The following is a 24,673-nucleotide window of genomic DNA, read 5'->3' as shown; positions in this document are numbered from 1 at the left end:
TACTGAGGTCTTACATTAGCAGACTGAATTCTGGCAGATAATTTATTTTCATATTTTTAGGCCACTTTGGCTTCTTCTTGACTTCTCCTTATTTCTTCCACTGATTTATACTTTGGTTTTTCAAAGTACTCTGCCAGAAGTATGCATTACCATAATGCAGTTTGTTCTGTTAATAACATCTCAGTAAAACTAATTTATGCATCTTTTTAAAAGTTGGTCAGTGGGAGAGGGAGAGAGGAATTAAGGATCTGGCCCACCAGCTGGATGCAGTTCTCTACCCCTGAGCTAAAGGAACACACTTGGCTGCAGACAGTGCTCCCAGCTGCCAAATAGCAACACAAAGAAGCTTCTACTAAGCCTCCAAAATGTGCTCAGGCTTACCAACTACTTATGCATTGGGACTCCTCCCACACTGGTCTCCAGCTAAGACTGGTATCAACTGGGCAGATCTGGCCTTCTGCAAACAATACTCGTAGTCCAAGGACTTATTGTCACCAAATGCCCCTGTTTTCTGGAACCTGGACAAATTGTTGCCTGTTCTTTTGTTGTTCTTGTTGTTAAGTTTGCCCTTAAGTTGTTAAGTTTGCCCTAATATATGACCAAAAGCCAGGAAGAAGAGGTGTGTCTCCAGCATTCACATAATGAAGATGCCAGATGCACCTCTCTTAGGGAGTTCCACAATTTTGGGGCTGCCACAGAGAATGCTGTCTTATGGATCATCTTCAGTCTAAGCTTCTGAGGGCAGTGGAACCATAAAGAGGGCCCTCAGCAGATCTTAGCACCCAGGAGGGTCTGCAGGCAAGGAAGGGGTCTTTCAGGTATCTGGGGCCTGAATCATTATGGGAATGCCTTGCTCAGAATGTGTTTGTGAAGGGTGCTGTGTTCCCCCACCTACTTGGAGACTCAGCAGAAGAATCTCCTGTCTCCATACAGCTCCACTGCTATCTATCAAAACGCAAACAGGTGGAGTAGAGGTTTGCTAACAGTTGGTAGGAGGGGGAGGAACTTGGGTAGTGAGCCTTGATGTAAGAATAGGAATGTGGTAAGTGTGTCCAATTTAAATATATGAAACGGTAATGGATAGGCTGGCAGTGATGCCTCCATCAGGTGGCAGTTCTTAAGGTTACATTAAAGGCTGCTCATCTTATGAAAGGAACTTAGGAATCATAAAATGGTATAGTTGGAAGGGACCCTGAGGGTCATCAGTTGCAGATGAAGTCTAAGGGATGAAGCCAGTGATGATGCTCTGCCTCCACGGTCAGAGGCAGTGATGCTTCTAAATACTAGTTGCTGGGAGTCACAGATGGGGAGAGTGCTCTTGTGCTCAGGTCCTGTTTGCATATTTCCTACAAACATTTGTGTCGCCACTGTGAGAACAGGATAAGAGACTAGATGGGCCATTGGCCCGCTTATTCACTGTTATCTCCTTGGTTGGCTTTAAAAGAGGACTGGGCAAATTCATAGAGTATAAGGCTAGCCCTGGTTGCTATGTTTTCCCTTTGCTGTCACAGGCAATAATGTTTCTCAAGACCAGACGATGGAAGTAACAAAAAGGAAGAGTGTTGTTGCACTCAGGTTCTACTTGTGTCCATCACTGTATTCTTTTTGGTGCCCGCTGAAGACATTCTTATTTAGACAAGCCTACTCAGGTATTTAGAAAGTTTGTATGAGTTTAAATTCATTTTAGTCTGTTATTTTATGGTTTTAACTTTGTGTGTGTTTTAAATCATGGCTGTAAAAAATTTAGTGGTAATTTTATCAGGGGTGGTTGTGGTTTGTTTGTTTTGGGGTTTTTTTGTAAACTGCTTCGAGGTTTTTCTCTAAAATCAAATGGTAATACAGTGGTACCTCAGGTTAAGTACTTAATTCGTTCCGGAGGTCCGTTAACCTGAAACTGTTCTTAACCTGAAGCACCACTTTAGCTAATGGGGCCTCCTGCTGCCGCCACGCCGCCAGAGCCCAATTTCTGTTCTTATCCTGAAGCAAAGTTCTTAACCTGAAGCACTATTTCTGGGTTAGCGGAGTCTGTAACCTGAAGCGTATGTAACCTGAAGCGTATCTAACCCGAGGTACCACTGTACTGTATAAATTTTATGAAACAAACAAACAAACTATGAAAAAAGGATGGTGTGATCCAGCAGCCTCTTCTTATGTTTTTGTGTTCACATAACAGAAAGGTTATGGATGGAAAGGAGGAGGAGATGGAAGGGGGGGTGGGGGGAGGAGAGAGGAGCAGCATCATGTAGCTGTTCTGGGCGGGTGTTCCAGAAATCAATACTAGACAATTACTTTGTTGCATTGCTGATCAGATGCTTATCTTTCATTTTCTTACTGGCAACTGAATTATTTTATGAGGTTGAAGAAGATACTCAAAAGATTTTAGCAACCCAGTACCAATGACGCATGCAAAAATACCCTCATGGGAAGCTGGCATGAATAGCCGTAGATTAAACTGCTTTTTTAAAAAAAGATGGATGGAAATCAGTGTGCTCAACCATTAAACAACTGAGTACAGTGGAGAGAAGCTGAGCAAGCCTGAAAAAAGGGATGAAAGGATTTCTAACATTCTGATCCCATATTGTTTTGTGGCTTTGCTCTGCCTGCATTTCCCACCTCCTGAATCCCAATTGAACCAGGAACATTTCTAAAATTAACTTTGGAAACGGAGCACACAAAGTTAGCCACAGTGTCCACCGCCCACCCCCTGCTTCGGCTTTATATATCACCAACACACATGTGCGTGAATAAAGCTACAATGTATGGCTTTCTCTGGTTGTCAGGTGATAGTTAGGAACTGCTGGGTGAAAATCTACTACAAAACGGATACACTGTTCTTTCTTTGCTGTCACCTCATTTTGGTGGAATAGGTTTTCCCTAGACAGGGTGGAAACCCTGAGGATGTTGCAATGAAATATACTGGAAGATTCTTCTGTGACACTTATCTTTCCTGTTGCAAACGTGTTTCATTTTGAGAGCCAAGCTATAGGCAATGTTTTTCTTTATATGTTTTGGATGGCAGGATTTCCAGGATAGGTCGGCATAGGTGTTAGTGGGTTTGCTGCTATTTTGTTGTTCTCAGTGGCAAGGAGGACATCAAGGAAATGGATGTGTATCAGTGGTGCTATTTAATGAACACTTGATAATTGGATAAATGGAGTTGATGTAACTTATAAATTGTTCTAAGCACTGTTTTTTCATTTGTCAGGGAAATCTACCCCTTGCTAGCAAACTCTGAATGACCTCTTCTTATAGCATTCTACTAGCCTCCAAATCTACAATCCTGAATCTCATCCTTGTAGTTCCAAATGTTGTATCAACTGTGTGAAGCTACCTTCAAAAGCACCAGTATGGATAGATCCTGCAAAAAAATGGGTTGTCATATCTAATAAGGAGGTAAAACTACAACCAAGCTATGCACACTTTTTAGAAACCACAAATCTGCAATTTTGACCCCCAAAGTGAAGCAACCGGTTCATAAACATTTCGGTTCTGAAAACCACAACCTGTCAGACTTATAAATAATTCCTCCAGAGATGCCAACAGATCCAACAGTGCTAGGAAAGGTGTACACACTGGACACAATAACATTGCACGGCTTCAGCTTGGAGCGTAGTAGCAGCATCACTTGGCTTCAGTGAATGATGCCCTTCTGAGCATTCAATCTTCAAAGCTCTGTAAGTACCACTTTGAAAACAGCATCATTTTCATCAGAACAGTTGATGAAAGCAGAAGCCAAAACATTTTGCCACATACATTTTTTAAAAAGCAAACAAAAAACCCTCTGTTTTGTTAATCATAGATTACCCATATCTATCTATTTATACCTCTCACTGTTTCTCTCCACCAGTCTTTCCCAATCTGATGCCCTCCAGATGTTTAGGACTACAAATCCCATCAACCCTAGCCACCACAGCCAACTGATGGGAGTTGTAATCCACAACCTTTGCAGAGCATCAGATTGGAAAAAGCTATTGTGGATGGATAAAAACAATGGAGAATTCCTAATGTATCAGATATCAGTTTCACTTTGAGGGGTAAAGAGACCAGGTAATTCAGAACTCCAGAATCCAGGTAGAAATTTGGATGAGGATTATTTTTAGAAGTCTCCCTTGTTTAAGGAATATAGCTTAGAAATTAACAATGGTATGCCACCATCTGAAATCAATTTATAGACAGGGAAGATATAGGTTGGGAATGAATGATTACCAAGATCAGGTTGTCTGCTAATCTTATCTGTGTCTATACTTCCCTAATTCCTTCAGCGCAACTTATTTAAGTCATCTAGATCTCCTTCCTCTGCTACCACTTTTTGGTAATGCACCTTCTCTTCAAATACCATCAATAAATCACTGAATTTATTCATTCTTTATTGCACTGAAGAAGCAATCTTGAACTGATCCACACAATGGGTTCATCTACCTCAGCATTGTCTCCTTCACAGGTACCTTCCAGATGTTGTTGGAGCTCATCATTCCTGACCCATGCTAGCTGGGATTGACCAGAGCTGGAGAAGCAACAATATCTGTAGGACTATTTTTTCAGGGAGACTCATTCCATCACCTCCTACATGAGATCCTCTCAGCTGGAGATACTTAAGATTTTCTCTGAGCATTCTGCTCCTGAGCTGAATTACAACCAACCATGATATTTAGTTGGTTTGCAGTGGAGGCTGATCCATTAGGGTGAATGAGGCACTGCCCCACCAATCCCAGTCTACTCTCAGACAGCCCCACCTTCCTGCCTTCTTACTTATACCAAGGGTGTGGTGCATCTGCCTATGGAAGTACCGTATTTTTTGCACCATAACACTCACTTTTTTCCTCCTAAAAAGTAAGGGGAAATGTCTGTGCGTGTTATGGAGGGAATGCCTACGGGTGGCATGCCTACGGATTTTCCTCCTCTAAAAACTACGTGCGTGTTATGGTCGGGTGCGTGTTATAGAGCGAAAAATACGGTAACTATTATACCACACTCGTTTTGCACCTCAGCCACATCACTTGATCACCATCAAAGCTCTCAATGGTTACTAGCCATTACGGCTATGCTGTGTCTCCATTGTAAGAATAAAAAATTCCTTCCAGTAGCACCTTAAAGACCAACTAAGTTAGTTCTTGGTATGAGCTTTCGTGTGCATGCACACTTCTTCAGATACACTGAAATAGAAGTTGCCAGACCCTTCTATATAGTGAGAAGGTGGGGAGGGGTGTTACTCAGAAGGATGGTGGGAATGGGAGATAGGCAGATAGCTGGGAGAGCCTGTTGACGACTCTTAACGACTGTAACCAGAAATTTAATGATTTTCACCCCACAATCAACCTTACAATGAATCAATCTATGCAAGAAATACATTTTTTGGACACTACTATAAAAATACAGGATGGGCGCATAGACACCACCTTATACCGCAAACCAACTGACCGACAAACATATCTACATGCCTCTAGCTACCATCCCAAACATACCAAACAGTCCATTGTATATAGCCAGGCACTACGTTACAGCCGCATCTGTTCCAATTCTACAGGCAGAGACTCTCACCTAAGGGATCTACAGCAAACCTTCTCAGAACTAAAATACCCAGCAGATGAAGTTAGACAACAGATCAACAGAGCCAGACTGATACCCAGAGAGAACTTGCTGCAAGACAGACCCAAAAAAGAAAATAACAGAACACCTCTAGTCATCACATACAGCTCCCAAGTTAAAACAGTACAACGCATCATCAGAGATCTACAACCTCTCCTGGACAATGACAGTTCTCTTTCTCAAGCTCTGGGAGGAAGACCTTTCATTGCCTACAGACAGCCACCCAATCTTAAACAACTCCTAACCCACAATAATACTACAACCAGACTTAACACAGACACTGGCACCAGAGCCTGCAATAAACCCAGATGCCAACCTTGCTGCCACATACACCCGGACAACACCATTACTGGCCCCAACAACATCACACATACCATCTCGGGACTATTTAATTGCTCATCGTCTAACATTGTGTATGCCATCAAATGCCAACAGTGTCCTTCAGCTCTCTATATTGGACAAACAGGCCAAACCTTACGCCAAAGAATAAACGGACATAAATCTGACATCAAGAATCACAGAACAGAGAAACCAGTAGGAGAACACTTCAATCTCCCAGGACATTCTATACAAGATCTCAAAGTAGCTGTTTTACTACAAAGGAATTTCAGAAATAGACTGGAAAGAGAAGCTGCTGAATTACAACTCATTACCAAACTTAAAACCATGAAAAGACCTGGGCTTAACAAAGACATTGGATTCTTATCTCACTATACATAACTAAACCATTTCTCACCTTCCCACCCCTTGCCTTTTCCTGTAAGACCTATTACAGTCGTTAAGAGTCGTCAACAGGCTCTCCCAGCTATCTGCCTATCTCCCATTCCCACCATCCTTCTGAGTAACACCCCTCCCCACCTTCTCACTATATAGAAGGGTCTGGCAACTTCTATTTCAGTGTATCTGAAGAAGTGTGCATGCACACGAAAGCTCATACCAAGAACTAACTTAGTTGGTCTTTAAGGTGCTACTGGAAGGAATTTTTTATTTTGACTATGGCAGACCAACACGGCTACCTATCTACTACTGGATCCATTGTAAGAAGCAGTAATGCTACTGAATACCAGTTGCTGGAAACCACAGCAGGAAGAGGGCTCTTTTGCTCAGGACCTGCTTGCAATTTTCCCACGGGCATCTGGGTGGCCACTGTGAGAACAGGATGTTGGACTTGGTGGGCCATTGGCCTGATCCAGCAGGGCTCTTCTTACATTCTTTTGTTAACTTTCTCTTCTTAGTCTCAGTACTGCTCTTGCAGAACTCAGCAGGGGCTAGGATGAAGAACAAACCAGAATTGGTTGCATGCACCTTCCATTGGCTCTGGCTCCACTTCCTGTCAGCTTCTCTGCCTTCCACTCTGCCAGTTGCAAAAGTCACAAGCTGCAACTGGCTGACTGAGCATGGTTATTAAGTAATTAAAAATGTTTTTATTCAAAATGCTCCCTCCATTAAATTTTTCATACAAACTTAGAGGCACCCCCTGAGATGGGTAATTCTTCCTCCTCTTCTGAGACGATGTCTGCCCTGATGCATTCAAAAGTGTATTCCCCCATCAGACATGCAAGACTGTGGTGAAAATGTAACAAGAAATTCAACTCTTCAATATCTTCCACCCAAGGCATACTGCCATTGTGTGTAACACATGGAATTTCTAACAACACTCTCTATGTGTGCAGAAGTTGTTGTTGTTGATGATGATGATATCCCACCCTTCCTCCACCAAGCTCACGCTCAAGGAACTTTTATTCTCATAACACTGTGTAGCTGATTAGGCTGAGAGACAGTGACTAGCCTGTGGTCATGCAGGGAGCTTGATAGCTAAGAGGAGGGTTGAACCCTGGCCTCCCAGGTGCTACTCCAATTTGCACATCAGCTACATCACAGTGTTTACATCAAAACAGCACCTTCTCTGCAACAAAACAATAATGTGCTAACTTGATGCCACAATAAAGGCATAACATATTGAACAGGCACATCCGCCATTGCTCCAGTAAGTGAAGTTGGCCTTGCTGTGCAATGCTTTGGCTTATAAGATTTTATAGATGCATTCTTCTCTTGGTTTTTAATAATAACATTCTCTATGATGGGCACATTAATGGAGTGGAGAGCAAAGAGGAGCATCTTCGTTTCTAGGTTCATTTCTAGATTAAGCAGGAATGGGGCAATTTTAATTTAATATAATAGATCATGTATTTTTTAAAAACTGAAATAGGTGTTTTTCCATGGAACCCTAAACATGCTTATATAAAAAAAATATAAAACATGCTTATATATAAAAAAATTTTAAAAAATCCCAATCAGTTTAATAGGGCTGAATCCCAGGTATGAGTATGTAGCATTGCTGCCCCATCTGCTTAGCTCAGGGATGGGGAGCCCGTGACCCTCCAGACACTGCTGGACCTGAACTACCATCATCCCTGACTAAGGTTGGCCCAGATGGGCAGGGTATAATTTATTATTATTATTATTATTATTATTATTATTATTATTATTATTATTATGTGGAGAAGCTGCCTCAGGCATCAGGATCCACCGGGACAACAGATCCAGGCTTCCAAGAAATGCACCGCCCACTCCCGGTGCCGCTGTTGTGGTGACAGCAACACATTCCTCAGAGGCCAGATCTGCTGCTGCCTCAGCAACAGGGGTGCCAACTTGAATTGGTAGGGGCAGGTGAGCCCTGCCCCTATTAATCAATCATATGATAGGGCACATGCACACCATTTGAATAGCAATGCCCATCAACTTTTGGGGGGGCAGCCCCTTCAAATATTTTATTGGGGAGGCCAAAGCTCCCTCAGCCCCTAGGAATTGACTCCTATGCTCAGCAGCCCTCCCAAAGCTGCCTCTACAGTGGCCTCTTGGCGAATAGGAGGTGCTACTGGTCTCCTCCCATCCCAGGGGCTGCCCTCTGGGGTCTCCTGGGGTCTGCACCTGCCCAGGGTGATTCAGAGTGCCCCTCCCCCTTGCAATGGCGTTTAATTCCCACTTCAACCATTGGGTAAGGTTTATTTTACTCCCCCCCCCTTGTTCCCAACATAGATCTTTATTCCCTCCTTGTTCCTAATTTAGATCTCCCCCCCCTTGTTCCCAGTGTAAATCTTCATTCACACCTTCTTCTTCACTGGTGGGAGAGGAGGTGCCGTTCTGTGGTTTGCCTCAGGTACCAAAATGTTTTGGGCCAGCCCTCTCCCTGACCATTGGGCATACTGGCTGAGGCCGTTGAGAGTTGGAGTCGAACAACATATCACAGATTCTTCGCCCCCAACTTAACCAATTTACAAAACTGATTTGCTTGCTGCCTTTGCAATGGGCACATATAAGAAAGGAGTTGTATCCAACAGTGGCTTTATACAAGTGGAAAGCATAGCCTAGTGTTTGTGCTTCCACTCTGGCACCAAAACCGCTCAGCAACTGCACCCTTTCACATAATAATAATAATAATAATAATAATAATAATAATAATAATAATTGTATCCCGACCATCTGGCTGGGTTTCCCCAGCCACTCTGGGCAGCTTCCAATAAAGATTAAAATTACATTAAAATGTCACACATTAAAAACTTCCCTGAACAGGGCTGCCTTCAGATGTCTTCTAAATGTCAGGTAGTTGTTTATCTCTTTGACATCTGATGGGAGGGCGTTCCACAGGGTGGGGGCCACTGCCGCGAAGGCCCTCTGCCTGGTTCCCTCTAGCTTTGCTTCTCGCAGTGAGGGAACCGCCAGAAGGCCCTCAGAGCTGGACCTCAGTGTCCCATGCTATTCCAAAAAGTGTTTCAAGAGCAGGATTTCTGGGGTGCTGGGTGCTGCAGGCAAGGGGGGAAGGCAAAAATCTTGTTCCCTGTTTTGTGCAAGGGGAACTGCTTCCACTAAGGCAAAACCACTAGACGAAAGGAAAGAAGGAAGGAAGGGAAATTTCCTCTATTTTCTAAAGATTAGTAGGATGCACTGGCCAAACAGAACATGTTTGAGAATCAGATATACACTTACACAAATCAGGGTGTTTAAGCTGTCAGCCTATTTTTAGATATAGGAAAAGAGAATTATCAGTTATACCTTCAAGGCCTCTTTTGAAAACATCAAACAGTAGGGAATGTCTCTCATTATTTCCAATTACAACTGCCCTCACCTCTCCCCACACCACAGGGAAGACAAAATAGCTTTATTCCCCCATAACTATTTTTCTTCCGAAAATGTTACTAGGCAAATCAGCATGGCACAGCTTGAGTAGCTCTGGCACAGCGTGGGAACAAGCAAGGGACTTTGCTTGAATATTACATTCTGTGCGTTGGGGAGGGGGGCAGGGGAAGCAGGAGGTAGATTGTGTGGGAGGATAAGAGTGGGCGCAGGAGATGAACACTGTGGAAGTTAAGCAACCCTCACTCACCGCCACCAGATGCATCTGAAGGATCATGATTCAGATTGCAGATTTATCTAGCGCTATTTGCATCAAGCTATTCAAGGAGATGGGTGGCCTCAAAGGAAGGGGGCACAGCTGAAGCAAAGTATAGCCTAGTGTTTGTGCACAAGGGAGGCAGTGGTGGAATTGAGGTTAGAGTGTTGGACTAAGACCTGGGAGAGACCAGGCTTCAAATCCCTACTCAGCCATGAAGCTCACTGGGTGACCTTGGGAACCACTCATGGCCTCTCAGCCTAACCTACCTCACAGGGTTGTTGTGGGGTCAGATGAGGAGGTGGAGAACTTGTGCCACCTTGAGCTCCTTGGAGAAAAGGGTGGGGTATAAATGCAATAAAATAAATAAACATGCTCACAGGCAGAAGGTCACAGTTTCAGACCCCAGCATCTAGTTTGCGGCTCAGTCAGTAGAGCATCAAGGTCTCAGGGTCATGGGTTCGAGCCTCATATTGGGCAAAACATTCCTGCGTGGCAGAGGGTTAGACTTTATGACCTTTACGCCCCCTTCCAACTGTACAATTCTATAATCCTATGATTCTAACCTTCATATCAGGTAGTAGGTAATGGGGAAGACCCTGCCCAAAGCCCTGGAGAACCACTGCAGGTTGGTCAGAGTAGACAGTAATTGTGCTAGATCAGGGTTTCCCAAACTTGGGTCTTTTAATCGGACTTGGACTGCAACTCCCATCACCCCTGCCTAATAGGACCAGTGGTCAGGGATGATGCAAACTGTAGTCACCAAACAGCTGGAGACCCAAGATTGGGAAATCATGTGCCAGATGATCACATAGAATGATCTATATAGCATAGTTTTGGATGCTCCGAAGAAGGATATCTATTGCCATAAAACTTCAGGGTATCTGAACCAGGTAGTGGAAACCTTCCTGCCTCACTGTCACCCCAACAGAACAATATCAATATATCAAGGTTGTGGGAAAAGAGAGGTGTGGTGGGACCACAATCCACAAGAGCTGACTGAGGCACATGGCAGACAAAAGGATCCAGCCCAGTCTTTGCATGTCGCTTGTGTCGGGCCACTTTTGAGAACTGGAAGGCTGCAAACATGCACACAGAAGCAGGAGGGATATTGTTGTTGTTGAAGCAAATGCTTCCTTGGGTTCACATATGCATTCTGATTTCAAGGGAGGCAAAGCACAGTTCATTTGAACACTAAATGATGCCCACCTCAGTCTCAGGTCATTTTGTGGGGATAAAAAGAAAGGACAAAAGCTTGTGGAGCCCTATAATACTTATCTGGGGGTGAACTCAATGGGACTTACTTCTGAGTAGATGTGCATAGGATGGCACCAAAATGCCGAAATCCTATGCAGTCACTTAACCCAGGAGTAAAGCATAAGGGGACTTACTTCCGAATAAGGATGCCTGGCATTATGTGGTACGTACATCCCTCAGCAAATGCTTAATTATAGGGCTCAGGGTTGCTCCTTTCAAAGAAGGGAGCACAGGATTGCTTTGCAAATCCTCGCGTTGTGGAGCTGTGCATTCTAAGAATCTGAAGGACCTCACAGCTGGGTGAGTGAAAGATCCCCTCCTCCCTTTGCCCAAGTCATTCGCCACCAAATTGCACCGGAATGGAAACAAAGAAGAAGCGGCGGCAGCTTCTATTTTTAAGCTGCCTTGTCGTTCTATAACCCCTCAATACATTCCTCTGCCAGCACAAAGCTGGAAGACAAACCTTAAGAAACGCTCCTATTCCAAAAGAACATCTCCATTAACCTGCTACAGATCGCAAAGCTTTCACTTGCGCACAATCCTTTTAACAATAATGCCCCCCGCCGCCGCCGCTCACAAAAAGTCCATCCCCCCGCCTTCTTTCCCTTGGGCAGAGACCTCACGGCAACTCTCTGCACCCGGGAAAGGGGATCCCCTCTCCACACACAAGCATCCTTCCTGAAACCCAACCTTCCTCCCCTCCACCTCCTTGCAAAAAACCAAATTCCGTTAGTGCCCCCCCCCTTCCTCCTCCACCTCCGCTTCGTTGTCTTGGAGGAGAGGATCCATAAAATGGCCACGGACCTATCGAAGCTATCCCCAAAGCAAAGAGAGACTCCTAAGCGAGGGGGATGAAAACGAGGACACCCAACTACTGCAGGCAGAAAGAGCAGGGTGGGGGCGGTAGGGGTGGGAGGCAGAGAGCTACCTGAACTCACCATGGCAGGTCCATTCCTGAGCCACTGCATCTTCTCTTTGGATGTCGTCCTCTTGGTTATTAAAGGGGGAGGAGGGGAGAAGCCTGCCTGACGATGTCTGGAAAGAAAGAAAGAAAGAAAGAAAGAAAGAAAGAAAGAAAGAAAGAAAGAAAGAAAGAAAGAAAGAAAGACTCCCTCCTCCTCGCCTCTTGCCCAGTCTTTTCCAGCCCAGCAACTCAGGAAGGAGCAGAGATCAGCCGCCTCTTTGCTACCTGGGAAGTTATGGCTTCATTTGAGGAAGGAGCAGGATTCCCCTCTCTCCTCTCTCTCTCCTCCCCTCCTTTTCCAACTCTTTCTTTGGGTTCTTTCCCCCAACCACTACCTGTGCTTGGGAAACTGGGTATGCTCAAGGGAAGGAGGGAGGGAGGAAGAGGGAACAGTGTTGACGTCCCGTCCCCCCTCACCGTGGGCGCAGAAAAGAGGGGTGAGGGTGTGGGGGACAGCAGAGACCCAAGTGAGGTTTGTAATGCTCTCTCTTTGTCTATGCCCCCTCCCCTTGGCTTTGCTGCTCCAGGGCTCTCTGCCCATCCACCCCGCACACCACAGCCTTTCTGCTAGGGGATCTCCCTGGTGTGCAGAGTCAGCAGATCTGCTTGTGTGCACACAGTTCACTGTTAAGCTTTCTGCTGACATTTGTGCAATGGCAAGAACTGGCTCTTAATGCCTTGTGGCACCCCCCACCCTTCTTTCTGCCTCCCACCCTTCCCATTTACCAGGGATTCTCTACCTACAGTGGAGGAAGTGCCTCGCCATCCACTAATACCCTCCAACCTGTCCCTTTCTATAAATCTCCCCCCCCCCTTTTAAAAATGTGCCTGGATTTTAAGGCAGGAATTCCCTCCTCCCCATAACATTTATGCAAGATCACTATATGGACAGAAAGAGAGGTGAGCAAGAGCAAGATAATAAATCTCTCTCATAGCTCTAGAACTTATGGACGTCTAATGAATGTTGGAAGATTCAGGACAGATAAAAGGAAGGACGTCTCCATGCAGCACATAGTTGAACTATGGAACTCACTCCCACAGGAGGCCTTGATAGCCACCGACTTGAATGATTTTAAAAGAGGATTAGACATGTTTATGGAGGATAAGGCTACAAGCAATTACAGCTATGCTCTGCCTGCATGGTCAGAGACACTAGTGCTTCTGAATATTAGCTGCTGGAAACCACAGAAGGGGAAAGTCCTGCTCTTGTCTGCAGGTCCTTCTTGCAGTGACAGACCTTGGAGTCTCAATTTTCAGCAGCACCCTGTGCAATACCAAAATTTGACAGGCCGTCCCACCTCTTGCCTTCCATTGTACCTCATTGTTGCATTGCCCCCTGCAGGCACACTGAGACTTTATGCCCAGTGTGACTGAACCAGTTGCACTCCCCTAAATCCACCTCTGCTGTTTGCAGGTTCCCCACAGGTGCCTTGTTGGTCACTATGACAACAAGATGCTGGACAAGATAGGCCATTGGCCTGATCCAGCAGGGCTCTTCTGATGTTCTTTGTATTCCACAACAACACCATTCTGCCACCCACACCATCCACCCGTTGCTTAAATCTAGCTGAATGAATGAAGTCTACCACATGAAGTAGGGACATAGGAATAAACCAAATACTAAATCAAGACTATTGGTCCATCCAGCTTTCATTGTCTATGGGAGAGACCATCTTGGAAGACCTACCTCCTGCCTTGCAGGCCTTTCCCCCCCAGGCTTGGGAAGGCAGGGCCCAGACTGACTCCAATTACAAAAGCTGAGGCTGCTGAGTGGACTCTTGAGCTGGGGTATTGCTTAAGGGGTTTTGTTGAAAATGTGTGCTGTTGCTCTTATTGACATTGATTATTATTTCTTTGCATGTTTATTTTTAATCTTATGATTTATGGGGAAATTGTTCAATTTGGTTGTGTATTTTTGATGTTTTATTTATTGTTTATGACTACATGTAATTATGTTGAGCATGGTTTAAACTGTGGAAAGGCAGTATAAAATTAAAATTATGTATGTATGTATGGCAAGATTCCCCAACCTGCCCTAGCCCTTCAGAAGTTGTTGGACTACAAATCCCAGCAGCCCCTGCCATCATGGACAAGAATCAGCAATGATCAGAGTTGGGTTGAGGAAGCCTGATCTAACGCTGATTGCCAGCAGGTCTAAATGGCTAGATATTATATTTATATAGCTTTTAATGAAATTATACTGCTGCAGGATTCAAAAACACATTTTTTAAAAGCAGCGGTTTTAACCCTCCACCTGCTTCCCTTCCGATTAAAAGTATGGCATTAAGTAAAAACAAAAATTATTGTACAAAGAGACTTGTCAGTGGGCTAACTCACACAAATGGGCAGTTTATTGCAATAAAAAATCTGCAAATATAAAAAAATGAAAAGAAGCAAATATCTGATAGGTTTGTAAAAAGCTTTGTAAATGTTAGCTAAATGTTCATACAAAGATGTACTGATATCATAGAATTCGAGAGTACTAATGCAAATGTAGGGAACATTTCTGAGCTGAGGATCACATTGCCCTGATGGAAAGTTGTAGTGGGCAGGACCTGCTCCAAAAGTGGCCAGTCCTGCACAAAATCGCTTGACACACTCTTGGCATGCGCGCACACACAGAGCTGTTTCCCATGGAGACGGAGGCATATATTAAATTCTCAGACATTCTGTTCAAGAGTCACTTTCCATTTTATTCAATAACTTTGTAATAAATTGGTAAAGAATACTCTCTGGCATCTTTTATCTGTCCTCATTGTGCAAAAGGCAAAATAACTTGGTAATCCCAGAAGAATGCAAATATCATCAATGTACAGGTGAGATGCAAGTCTTATCTCAGAGGGATTTAAAACCTCCAACTTCAAAATGCAATTGCAACCCATTAATTTCATGCACACAACTGCAAAATGCAAGTACACTTTTTACATAACTGCAAAGAATATGTCTACCTCTCTGCTGAGCCATTTCCTTCCCTGCTTTGATCGTGCAGCAGACATTGCTGTGGAGGTACATTTATCTTTTTAAGCAAATAAGGTGGCCAAGGGTTTCCCCTCATTCACAGACTTCCAGGACTTGTACATAATCATTACCAGAAGAAGAGTGAACTTCACCTGGGGTAGGATCACAAGCAGGGCCACCTCCTAAGATCTTAGTGCACAAGCAGGTTATATCTTTCACGTAGTGTCTTTTAGATTGTAACAGGAACTGTTTTTAAATTGTTTACAGCACTTGATAAATTTCAGGCTTATAATGCATGATAAATAGATGTTGATGGTGAAAGTAACAACAACAACAACACACTAGAATTGAATTGCATGCTTTGATTGTCTCCTCTGACCTTGCACAATGTTTTAAAAAATGAAAAAGAACAGCAGCAATAGTCGATGTCCCATAATGCTAACAAACTAAAGCTTAGCACAAATGAGCAAATGGAAAGGAGTTCATAGGGGGCCACGATCGGCCCACGCATGAGGGAAGGTGAGATGACCAGCTCAGGCAGCAGAATCCACTGGAACAGCAAATCCTGTTGTTGATCTTTCTTCCCCACTTGTTCCTGTTCTAGATCGCCCCTAGCTCCTTCATCGCTTGTGGGGAAGGGGACACCATTTTGGAGTCAGCCTCAGGTGCCAAAATATCTTTGGCCAGCCCTGATGGGGGCTCTGCTGCTCCCTTGATCCTGCTGTTCCTGTGCGACCTGGGGCAAAGTCATGGTTTGGCTTAGTTGCCTTAGTATTGTGTCTGACCCTAGGTTTATGGTTTGTCTCCCCCACACAAACCATGAGCAGTAAACCAAGAGCAAACCTTACGAACAGCTCATGGCATGTCAGGGACAAGACAAACCATGTGCCAAGATTCAGACATTATGCTCAGTCAAACCATGGCTTACCTCTGGGTCTTGCAGAAGCAGTGTGAATGGGAGGGAAGCACAGCAGCCACAATTTCTGCTCCATGAACATGCATGGTTGCTTGTTAACATTAAGCCATGGTTAGACTTAGCATCATGTACTAACCATGTCACTGTTGCCTTCATTTTCTGCACAAATGGGACAGAGAAAACCACAGTAAACAAGAAAAAGACCCAGGAGTCCTGTCTCACTGCCGGTTCCTCAGCATGGATTACTTTTGTATCCATAGACTATACCTGCTGGCATTTATGATAATTATTTCTAATTTAAATATTGATGCTCATTTATTGTTTACCAGATTTATTATTTTTTAAAGCCCCATTTCAGAAAAGGAACAAGAATGCCAGGAGTGTGGAAGCTTGGATAGAGATGTAAAGGCTGGAACCAGAGTTGCAGACTGACCATCAAATCCCTTTGCCAATGCAAAACTGACTTTGAAAGGAGTGGAAACACTTTGAGGATCACACATGCCTGTACCAATAGATTTCAAGCTGTGCTTTGTTGGATACCCTGAATGAGAAGATTGGTTGTGGCGGACAAACATTATTGAGAGACAGGTTGCCCATCATTATTAACCTACCCATCTTATGTAAAGCCAGAAAGCAATGCTGGGTGTGTCTTATAACATATCCTCAGCTCATGCATAAATCATGCCCTGCCACCATAATAGATGAACTGAGTTGGCACCTTCAAACACAACCAAGAATCCTTTGTAATGTGCTGGAGTGTGGTGGCAGATGGTATGGGCTGCTTGAATGCTAACAGGCGCTAAGCAGGTCCTTCAGGGAAACAGAAAGACATCCATCCTGATGTGTAAATCAGGGGCACATTGGCAGAAGCTGGGAGATGCTGCAGGGGAAGCTGACTCTCAATGACACTATGAGGAGTTGCTATGGGAGAAATAGTCTGCTGTCCAGGAGTCTGGATTTTTGACCCAGAATACAAGAAGGGATCACGGGATGGTGAACAGATCTTGCTTCCTCATTAGGTTTCCAGTGGAACCCCAAAGTCAGCTTGGCTCTTGCTCAGGGGAAAATATGCTTCTGCTTCCAGCTTCCAGCCTCAGCCCAAAAGCTCTCTCATACAACTCTCACATACCCAGCTCCCCTTGGCCTATCATTCTCCACCTGGGAAAGGTCTCTATGGCTTTATTTGGAAATGCTAAATGATGGTACTTAACTTGCCAACCAAAGGCATTACAAAGGAACTGGTTTGTCTGGTTTGGCAGACTTCCCAGCCAGATGAGCGGGGTATAATTTTTTTATTATTATTATTATTATTATTATTATTATTATTATTATTATTATTACTACTACTACTACTACTACTATTTCCTATTATACATTCTGCTCTCACAGATGCAGGATTGCAGATTTGGAAGGGGTCCCAGGATATCATCCAGACTGACCACCCAAACTCCTACCAACAGCAACAATCTGCATATTAAAAAGTCTGTGCCCTATGAAGTGGATGGAGATGAGACCTTTGTCAGTTTACCAAAAGTATAAGACAAAAGAAAACATCACTATGTAGCAGTGCCAAATATTTAAATCAATATATTCCTACATTCAGCTTCAATTTTGGGTGGGGAGGAAGTGTTAATCTTCCTTTCCCTTTGTTCCTTCCAGAGAAGTCACTAAAAGCAATACTAAGCTCAGCCCTTGGTGTTCCCAAGCTTCGCACAGTTCTGTGCATGCTTCCTTGGGAGTGCGTCCCATTGACCTCAGTGTGGCTTAACATCTGAGTAAATAAGCTTTGGCGGACCACAACACCCTTGAGTCACGTTGTGACTGCAGCCCGAGCACTGTCCATTCTACCTTCAAGGAGCTTTATTTATTCAGGCATTATACTTTGCCCTCTGCCTCACCAGCTCTCCTAAGGCCCATTTTATTTGCTAATATTCTTCACTCTCCCCCTTCCCCCTCCCCCAAAACACACACACACACACTCCGACACCAGCATTTTCAACTCCCAAGCCTACTTTAATTAAACTTTGGGGTCCTGTTGCCAGGGAACACAGTTGGTTGCCAAGGCCCTCTTATTTTGCAAGTGAGAGTTAATAACCAGCGGTCAAATTAGACTCACAGCATAAAGAAGAACATGCCCCAGTTCACAGCAGCAACATGCCGGTCTGGGAAAGTGTTTTTGACAAGAAGATGCGAAATTGGGCAAAGCTGCATTTACTGGCAGGACCACTTTCTATTCTGGGGAAATGATGCCAGCAACTAACATACCACCTTCAGTTCTCAAGAAAAAAACAACTATTTATTTTTTTGCCTCCTGATTCATGGAGGCTAGCACCTCTTCCTTTACAAGTGAGGGCCCCTCCATAAATCCTCATTTTTGTTACACATTTCTGATTTTATCTATTTATATTGTTGCACACAAACCTAGTCTCTGAGCAATGCAAGACTCCAGGGGTTCCAGGCATTTACCCAAGGTTTGTGTTTCCTTGGAATAAGAGGCAGTGGAGACTGTGGTGCCTTTATGATATATGGCTTATTTACACATATATACAACCTGAGTCTACATTGGAGAGGCTCACAGCATTAACACTCCAAGAGGGTCTTGCTTCTCTCAGCCCTGGAATCCAGCAGAAATCAGGCATAGTTCTGCCTCCCAGCTGCCCAGCCTGCAGCCTGCCAGCTTCTAGCTTCTACATCACATAACTCTCAACCTTTGTCTTTCTAAATACAGGTGAGTTGAGGCAGGGAGCCCCACCCATATGCTTTCTGGTACAGAGAAACTTCCTTTGTTACCTTAATGGTCCATACATAGAGGGCCATTACCAAGAATTTTGTCTGGCTCTTTCAATCATTTGAATTTGTTTGATTTTAATCCTTCTGGATCCAGGAATTAGAAGGGGTTTGGGCATACAGCCTATTCTCCCAACCCCAAACTATTGTTGTTGTTGTTGTTGTTGTTGTTGTTGTTATTATTATTATTATTATTATTATTATTATTATTATTATAAAATACATACTGCTTGATTGTAAGGAAAAAACCTTGAAGCAGTTTACAAAAAGAATAAAACAATTGATTTTTAAAAAAAAAATTAAAAAACCTACCTCAAACATTAAAAAATAATTAAAATCAACAATAAGCCAAAAACCAGATTAAAACACAAGTCAATGCTTTGCGTGTCCAGATAAGATTGTCTAAATGAAGGTGCTTTTAGCAGGTGCCAAAAAGAGTACAGTGAAGATGCATACTTAGTATCAATTGCCAGGGAGTTCCAAAATGTGGGTTCTGCCACACTAAAAGATTGATTACTTGCAAAACAGAGAACTAGTGTTATGTGGCATCTTTAACAGTTATCAAGCAGTTGGAGGATGGATGACGGCTAGCAGATTGAGATTGAATCCTGACAAGACAGAAGTACTGTTTTTGGGGGACAGGAGGCGGGCAGGTGTGGAGGATTCCCTGGTCCTGAATGGGGTAACTGTGCCCCTGAAGGACCAGTTGCGCAGCCTGGGAGTCATTTTGGACTCACAGCTGTCCATGGAGGCACAGGTCAAATCCGTGTCCAGGACAGCTGTGTACCAGCTCCATCTGGTACGCAGGCTGAGACCCTATCTGCCTGCGGACTGCCTCGCCAGAGTGGTGCATGCTCTGGTTATCTCCCGCTTGGACTACTGCAATGCACTCTACGTGGGGCTACCTTTGAAGGTGACCCAGAAACTACAACTAATCCAGAAAGCGGCAGCCAGACTGGTGACTGGGAGCGGCCGCCGAGACCATATAACACCAGTCTTGAAAGACCTACATTGGCTCCCAGTACGTTTCCGAGCACAATTCAAAGTGTTGGTGCTGACCTTTAAAGCCCTAAACGGCCTTGGTCCAGTATATCTGAAGGAGCGTCTCCACCCCCATCATTCTACCTGGACACTGAGGTCCAGCACCGAGGGCCTTCTGGCAGTTCCCTCACTGTGAGAAGCCAAGTTACAGGGAACCAGGCAGAGGGCCTTCTCGGTAGTGGCACCCTCCCTGTGGAACACCCTCCCACCAGATGTCAAAGAGAACAACTACCAGACTTTTGAAAGACATCTGAAGGCAGCCCTATTTAGGGAAGCTTTTAATGTTTGATGTATCACAGTATTTTAATATTCTTTTGGAAGCCGCCCAGAGTGGCTGGGGAAACCCAGCCAGATGAGCGGGGTATAAATAATAAATTATTATTATTATCAGTTCCCCTCATGGTGGTAAAGGCACAGTTATACCCAGTGCTTTTTTCTGGGGGTACGCAGGGGTACACATACCCCTAAACATTTGTGAATCTTTGTACTTTTGTCCATTTACTATATTTATTTTTCCCAATTTGAACTATAAAATGGTGATTTTCTTGAGTCAAAATGAGAGTACCCCTAAACATTTTAATTAGAAAAAAAAGCACTGGTTATACCTGATACACTTTCAATAATATTTGCTGCTGCAAATTGCTTGGGGGAGGAAATACCATTTCACTTCCAATCAGTGCATAACCTGTAACTTGATGCTGAAATTCTATAACTTCTAATTTCACAAATGTTCAGGGTGGGTGTGTAGTGCTGCTTTTGTTTCACTATGCCCTCTTCAGATAACAATGATGTGGTAGCATTGGGGAAGCATTGCAGAATGAATAAATCCACCACTAATGCACTATTATTGTGCTAATAACACATTGCAGAAGACACACACAATAGACCACCTGTCTGGAGGGGCCCCAGAACTCAGAATCCTTTGAAACAGGATGGCCACTTATATGCATCATAACAAATAATAACATGGATTTTCATAAAATATGCATATTATATGCATCACCATACTGGAACAACTTGGGCCAAGTAACCTGCACACCTGTTCAGTTTGCTGTCCAGGTGTTACTAACTGTGGGTGGGTAACTTCAAGGCCCCTGCTTGCTCTCCTTTCTTACGGTTCTTTGTTTTCAAAATGGGCAGCACTTCAGACAGGACTGTCATGTTCAGAGCCCTGGCAATGATGGTTTTGAGGTCTGCCATCAAAGGCAAGCAAAATATGTGGGCCTTTCCTTGAAGCATATGAGGATGTAACAAGCTGGTTCTTTCTACTGACATAAAAATCACCTACAGTGGTACCTCGGGTTACATACGCTTCAGGTTACATACACTTCAGGTTACAGACTCCGCTAACCCAGAAATAGTACCTCGGGTTAAGAATTTTGCTTCAGGATGAGAACAGAAATCGTGCTCCGGCAGTGCGGCAGCAGCGGGAGGCCCCATTAGCTAAAGTGGTACCTCAGGTTAAGAACAGTTTCAGGTTAAGAACGGGCCTCCAGAACCCGAGGTACCACTGTATTCAGTAGCAGGACCATATCCACACCATACCTTTAAAACACTATGATACCACTTTAAACAGTCATGGCTTCCCCCAAATAATCCCTGTTACGCTCACAGAACTACAACTCACAGATCTCCCTGTGAAGAGGGAATGATTGTTGAACCCCTCTGAGAATTGTATTCTGGTTGCTCCAAGCTCAGACCACATGGCTTTCACAAGCCACTTTCAAGTTCCTATAACAATAATTTACAAACTTTGACCACTGTAACTAAACCATGTTTTACTACCTAGGCAGCTTTTTCTACATACTGTATGGAAAAGCGCATGAACCAGACTTCTGAACAGTTTGTAAGTAAAATATTTTTTAACTTGCAAAATGCGTGGTATTTTCCTGTGCTGGGGTAAGGGGGGAATTCTCACAAGGCCATATTTTAAATGTCTAACAGCCTACATTTCCATGCTTTACTTTCCTGCATATTTCTACTGAGGTTCTCTCAGCAAAGGGTTCTTCCCCCAAAGTTGGATCTTGGCATCAAGGAATTCTCCCCCTCCCCCCACGTCCTGCACCAATGAAAACAACGTACAAGATGCGCTATATTTCAGAAATTTCCTAGCAATTTTTTTTACTTAAGTAAAAATTATATATAAATGTGTTATTAGCAGAAATTCACAGTAAAATGTTGATGAATTTTCATGCGGATTTTTTAATGCAAATTGTTGCAGAAATGTGACTAACTGAATTTAATGTTAGAAAAATAAGAAAGTGAGGGAACCGTAATTGACAGATCAATCAATCCCTAGTAATAAGTAACAATAATATTGCTGCAGAAAGCTAAGTGAAAGAATTTGACTCTCCTCTGCTGCAAATTAATGAACTGATTTCATTTTGAAGTTACATAAAGTGAGTGAGGAACAGTCTTCACCAGCCTGGTGCCCTCAATATGTTTTGAGAGGTTCTGAATGCTGTGCTGTCTGTGGCCAATGGAAGTTGTGGTCAAAAACATCTGGAGGATACCAGGTTTATAAGGGCTGCTGTAAAATGCTACCTGGGGACCCCAATGAAAGGTTGGAGGCAGTCTGGGTTGGAACAAAATTGTCAAGCAGTTTCACTTCTCCTTAAATAAATGCACTTGAGAATCTTGGGAACAGCCAGATTATGAGCATGTGGAAGAGAACGTAACTAGGTCTTCGAACTACCAACTTATCCTACAATTGAAAAGGCAGGTAAATATCCATTGTGACAGTGATTTTCACATTAGGATCCATGGAGTTTTGAAAATGCAAAATGGGGTCGGTTACAGAAAGGAGTGTGCATACTTTCTATGTCTTTTAACCACAGTTTTACCTGGAGCAAGAAGAAGGTACTAATATAAGTATCTCCTTGACCTGAAGAGTTTCACCTGCTAACTGCTGCCCCTCAAGCCACAGTTCAAGAAAGAGAAGCAGGGACTGGTTAAAGATCTGACCATTCTACAGAGGAAGCAGATACTTTTCCTCAGCAATTTTTAATAGCAGAAGGTGGGGTAACCAAATGACCTTGTGATTGAGAATGTGTGTGTGCTTAAAGCACACAAGAATGACCTCACATTCATCTGTGAAATGAGACAGTAACAGTGGGCGTACTGTAAGTGGAGGAAAAACTGACTCAATTTCTGCCAGCTACTGGCACTGGCACAGATCTAAAGATGCAAATGTGGTCATGGTGACCTGGAGCAATATACTGTCCACAGAAATATAATTGCAATCTAATTCATCTAGACTTTTGAAGGGCACGTAATGCCAGGCAGAAGATGTAATTCACCACAGGTGGTGGGCAGAGAATTTATTGGTCAATGTAACTTTAAATGAAACCAACAAGGGACATACCGTAGTTTTGCTTGCATTAATTTTCCAGTTAGCCCTCAAAACACATGAAATGGTTTTATTTTTATTTATTGCACAATTGTCTTCTGCACTGCCTTCCTCTGCAGGGCTCAGGTTGATGCACATGTGGGTAATTTATCTTTGTCCTCACAGTGACTCTGTAAGAGTCTGGCCCAAGTGAGAGTCTTTGGTCCAGTAAGCTTCAGTGCTGAGCATGGATTGATGCCCCACCCCATCCAAGCCTCAAGTGTGGATACCATGCCTCTTACTCATCCTATTTTTAACTTGCCTAGTCCCCAGTGGGTTAGTACTTAACAGCATAATGCATAAGAAGACAAAAGAGCTCTGCAGGATCAGGTCAAAGGCTCCTCTGGCCCAGCAACCTGTGCCTGTGACAATAATAGGAAATCCATTCATTCAGCATCCTGTTCTCAATGAGATGCCCATGGGAAACAGGGCCAGAGTGGACTCTCCCTACTTGGGATTCCTAGCAACTGGGATTCTGAGGCAGCATACTGCCTCTGACGGTGAGGGTCAAGCAAAGCCACTATGCCTATCACCATGAATCTGTCTTTTAAACCCATCCAGTCCTTCTGAACTAGCAGGACCAGGATAATATTCAGTGTCAACATCATGGCCTCGTGGTGTTTTTTTTAAAAAACAGAAGCATTGTCTAGCCTGACAATGCTTCGATTTTTAAATGGCTGCTTATCTTGCTGACTTTTCAGAAACTAGCAGGGCTTTTGTATAGTCTCTTGTCCATCCACATATTGCTGTTTAACCTTCTGTCTGGCCCTCAGTGTGATTTAAATAAATAAAGTGTGCCCATTACACAGATTAAAAGAGCAGCAAACAACAACAACAAACAAACAAACAAACAAACCACAGCTGGGTATCATATTCTCCTATTCCTAGGAGGGAAAGAAGCTTTCCTCAAAAAGAGTATCCATCGCACTGGGAGTTCCCACCTCTTAGCAAAGCTGGGCTCCTTTTGTTATCCCTTCTTCAAAATCCATCAATATTCCATTTGGGCTCATTAAAAACTGCACTCTTTTCAGTGCTTTGTCATTTCCATCCCATTCAGGCAGTGTCTGACTCTGGTTATGTAAGTAGCTCTGCTCCTGCATGGGCTGAATGGAGAACTGTAGGTAAGATATATAGACACAAAATATGCATAGAAAGATGCCATTTCAAGTGAGTTCCAAATAGATTATTTCCAAAGTTTCCCTCTCCCCCAGCATAGGAAAGGACCACACACTGCTAAGCTAGAAATGGTTTACAGTGGTACCTCGGGTTACATACGCTTCAGGTTACATATGCTTCAGGTTACAGACTCTGCTAACCCAGAATTAGTACCTCAGGTTAAGAACTTTGCTTCAGGATGAGAACAGAAATCGTGCTCCGGCGGCGCAG

The 24,673-nt window shown here is 43.7% G+C and overlaps 1 protein-coding gene and 1 long non-coding RNA gene across 6 annotated transcripts in view; one reads left to right on the top strand and one right to left on the bottom strand.

Moving 5' to 3' along the window:
• The window catches only part of LOC310698370, a 758,866-nt gene that overhangs the window by 135,640 nt on the left and 598,553 nt on the right, over positions 1–24,673 (top strand). The gene's annotated exons all lie outside the window — the stretch shown is intronic.
• The window catches only part of ARHGEF9 (Cdc42 guanine nucleotide exchange factor 9), a 286,345-nt gene that overhangs the window by 135,712 nt on the left and 125,960 nt on the right, over positions 1–24,673 (bottom strand). The window contains exon 1 of one of the 5 annotated variants that reach the window (XM_083484966.1): positions 12,172–12,530. The exons of 3 other annotated variants lie outside the window; for them this stretch is intronic. In XM_083484966.1, coding sequence (XP_083341092.1) covers positions 12,172–12,201 — 30 coding nt within the window. In that variant the 5' untranslated portion in view covers positions 12,202–12,530. Of the gene's footprint in view, positions 1–12,171; positions 12,531–24,673 lie in introns of those variants that run through there. One more of the 5 variants, XM_083484965.1, reaches the window with a different exon arrangement.

The sequence above is a fragment of the Podarcis liolepis genome, assembly GCF_965112155.1.
Source record: "Podarcis liolepis genome assembly, chromosome: Z".
NCBI lineage: Eukaryota > Metazoa > Chordata > Lepidosauria > Squamata > Lacertidae > Podarcis > Podarcis liolepis.
Note: the sequence above shows the minus strand (reverse complement) of the source record. Positions and strands in the feature narration are given on the sequence as shown.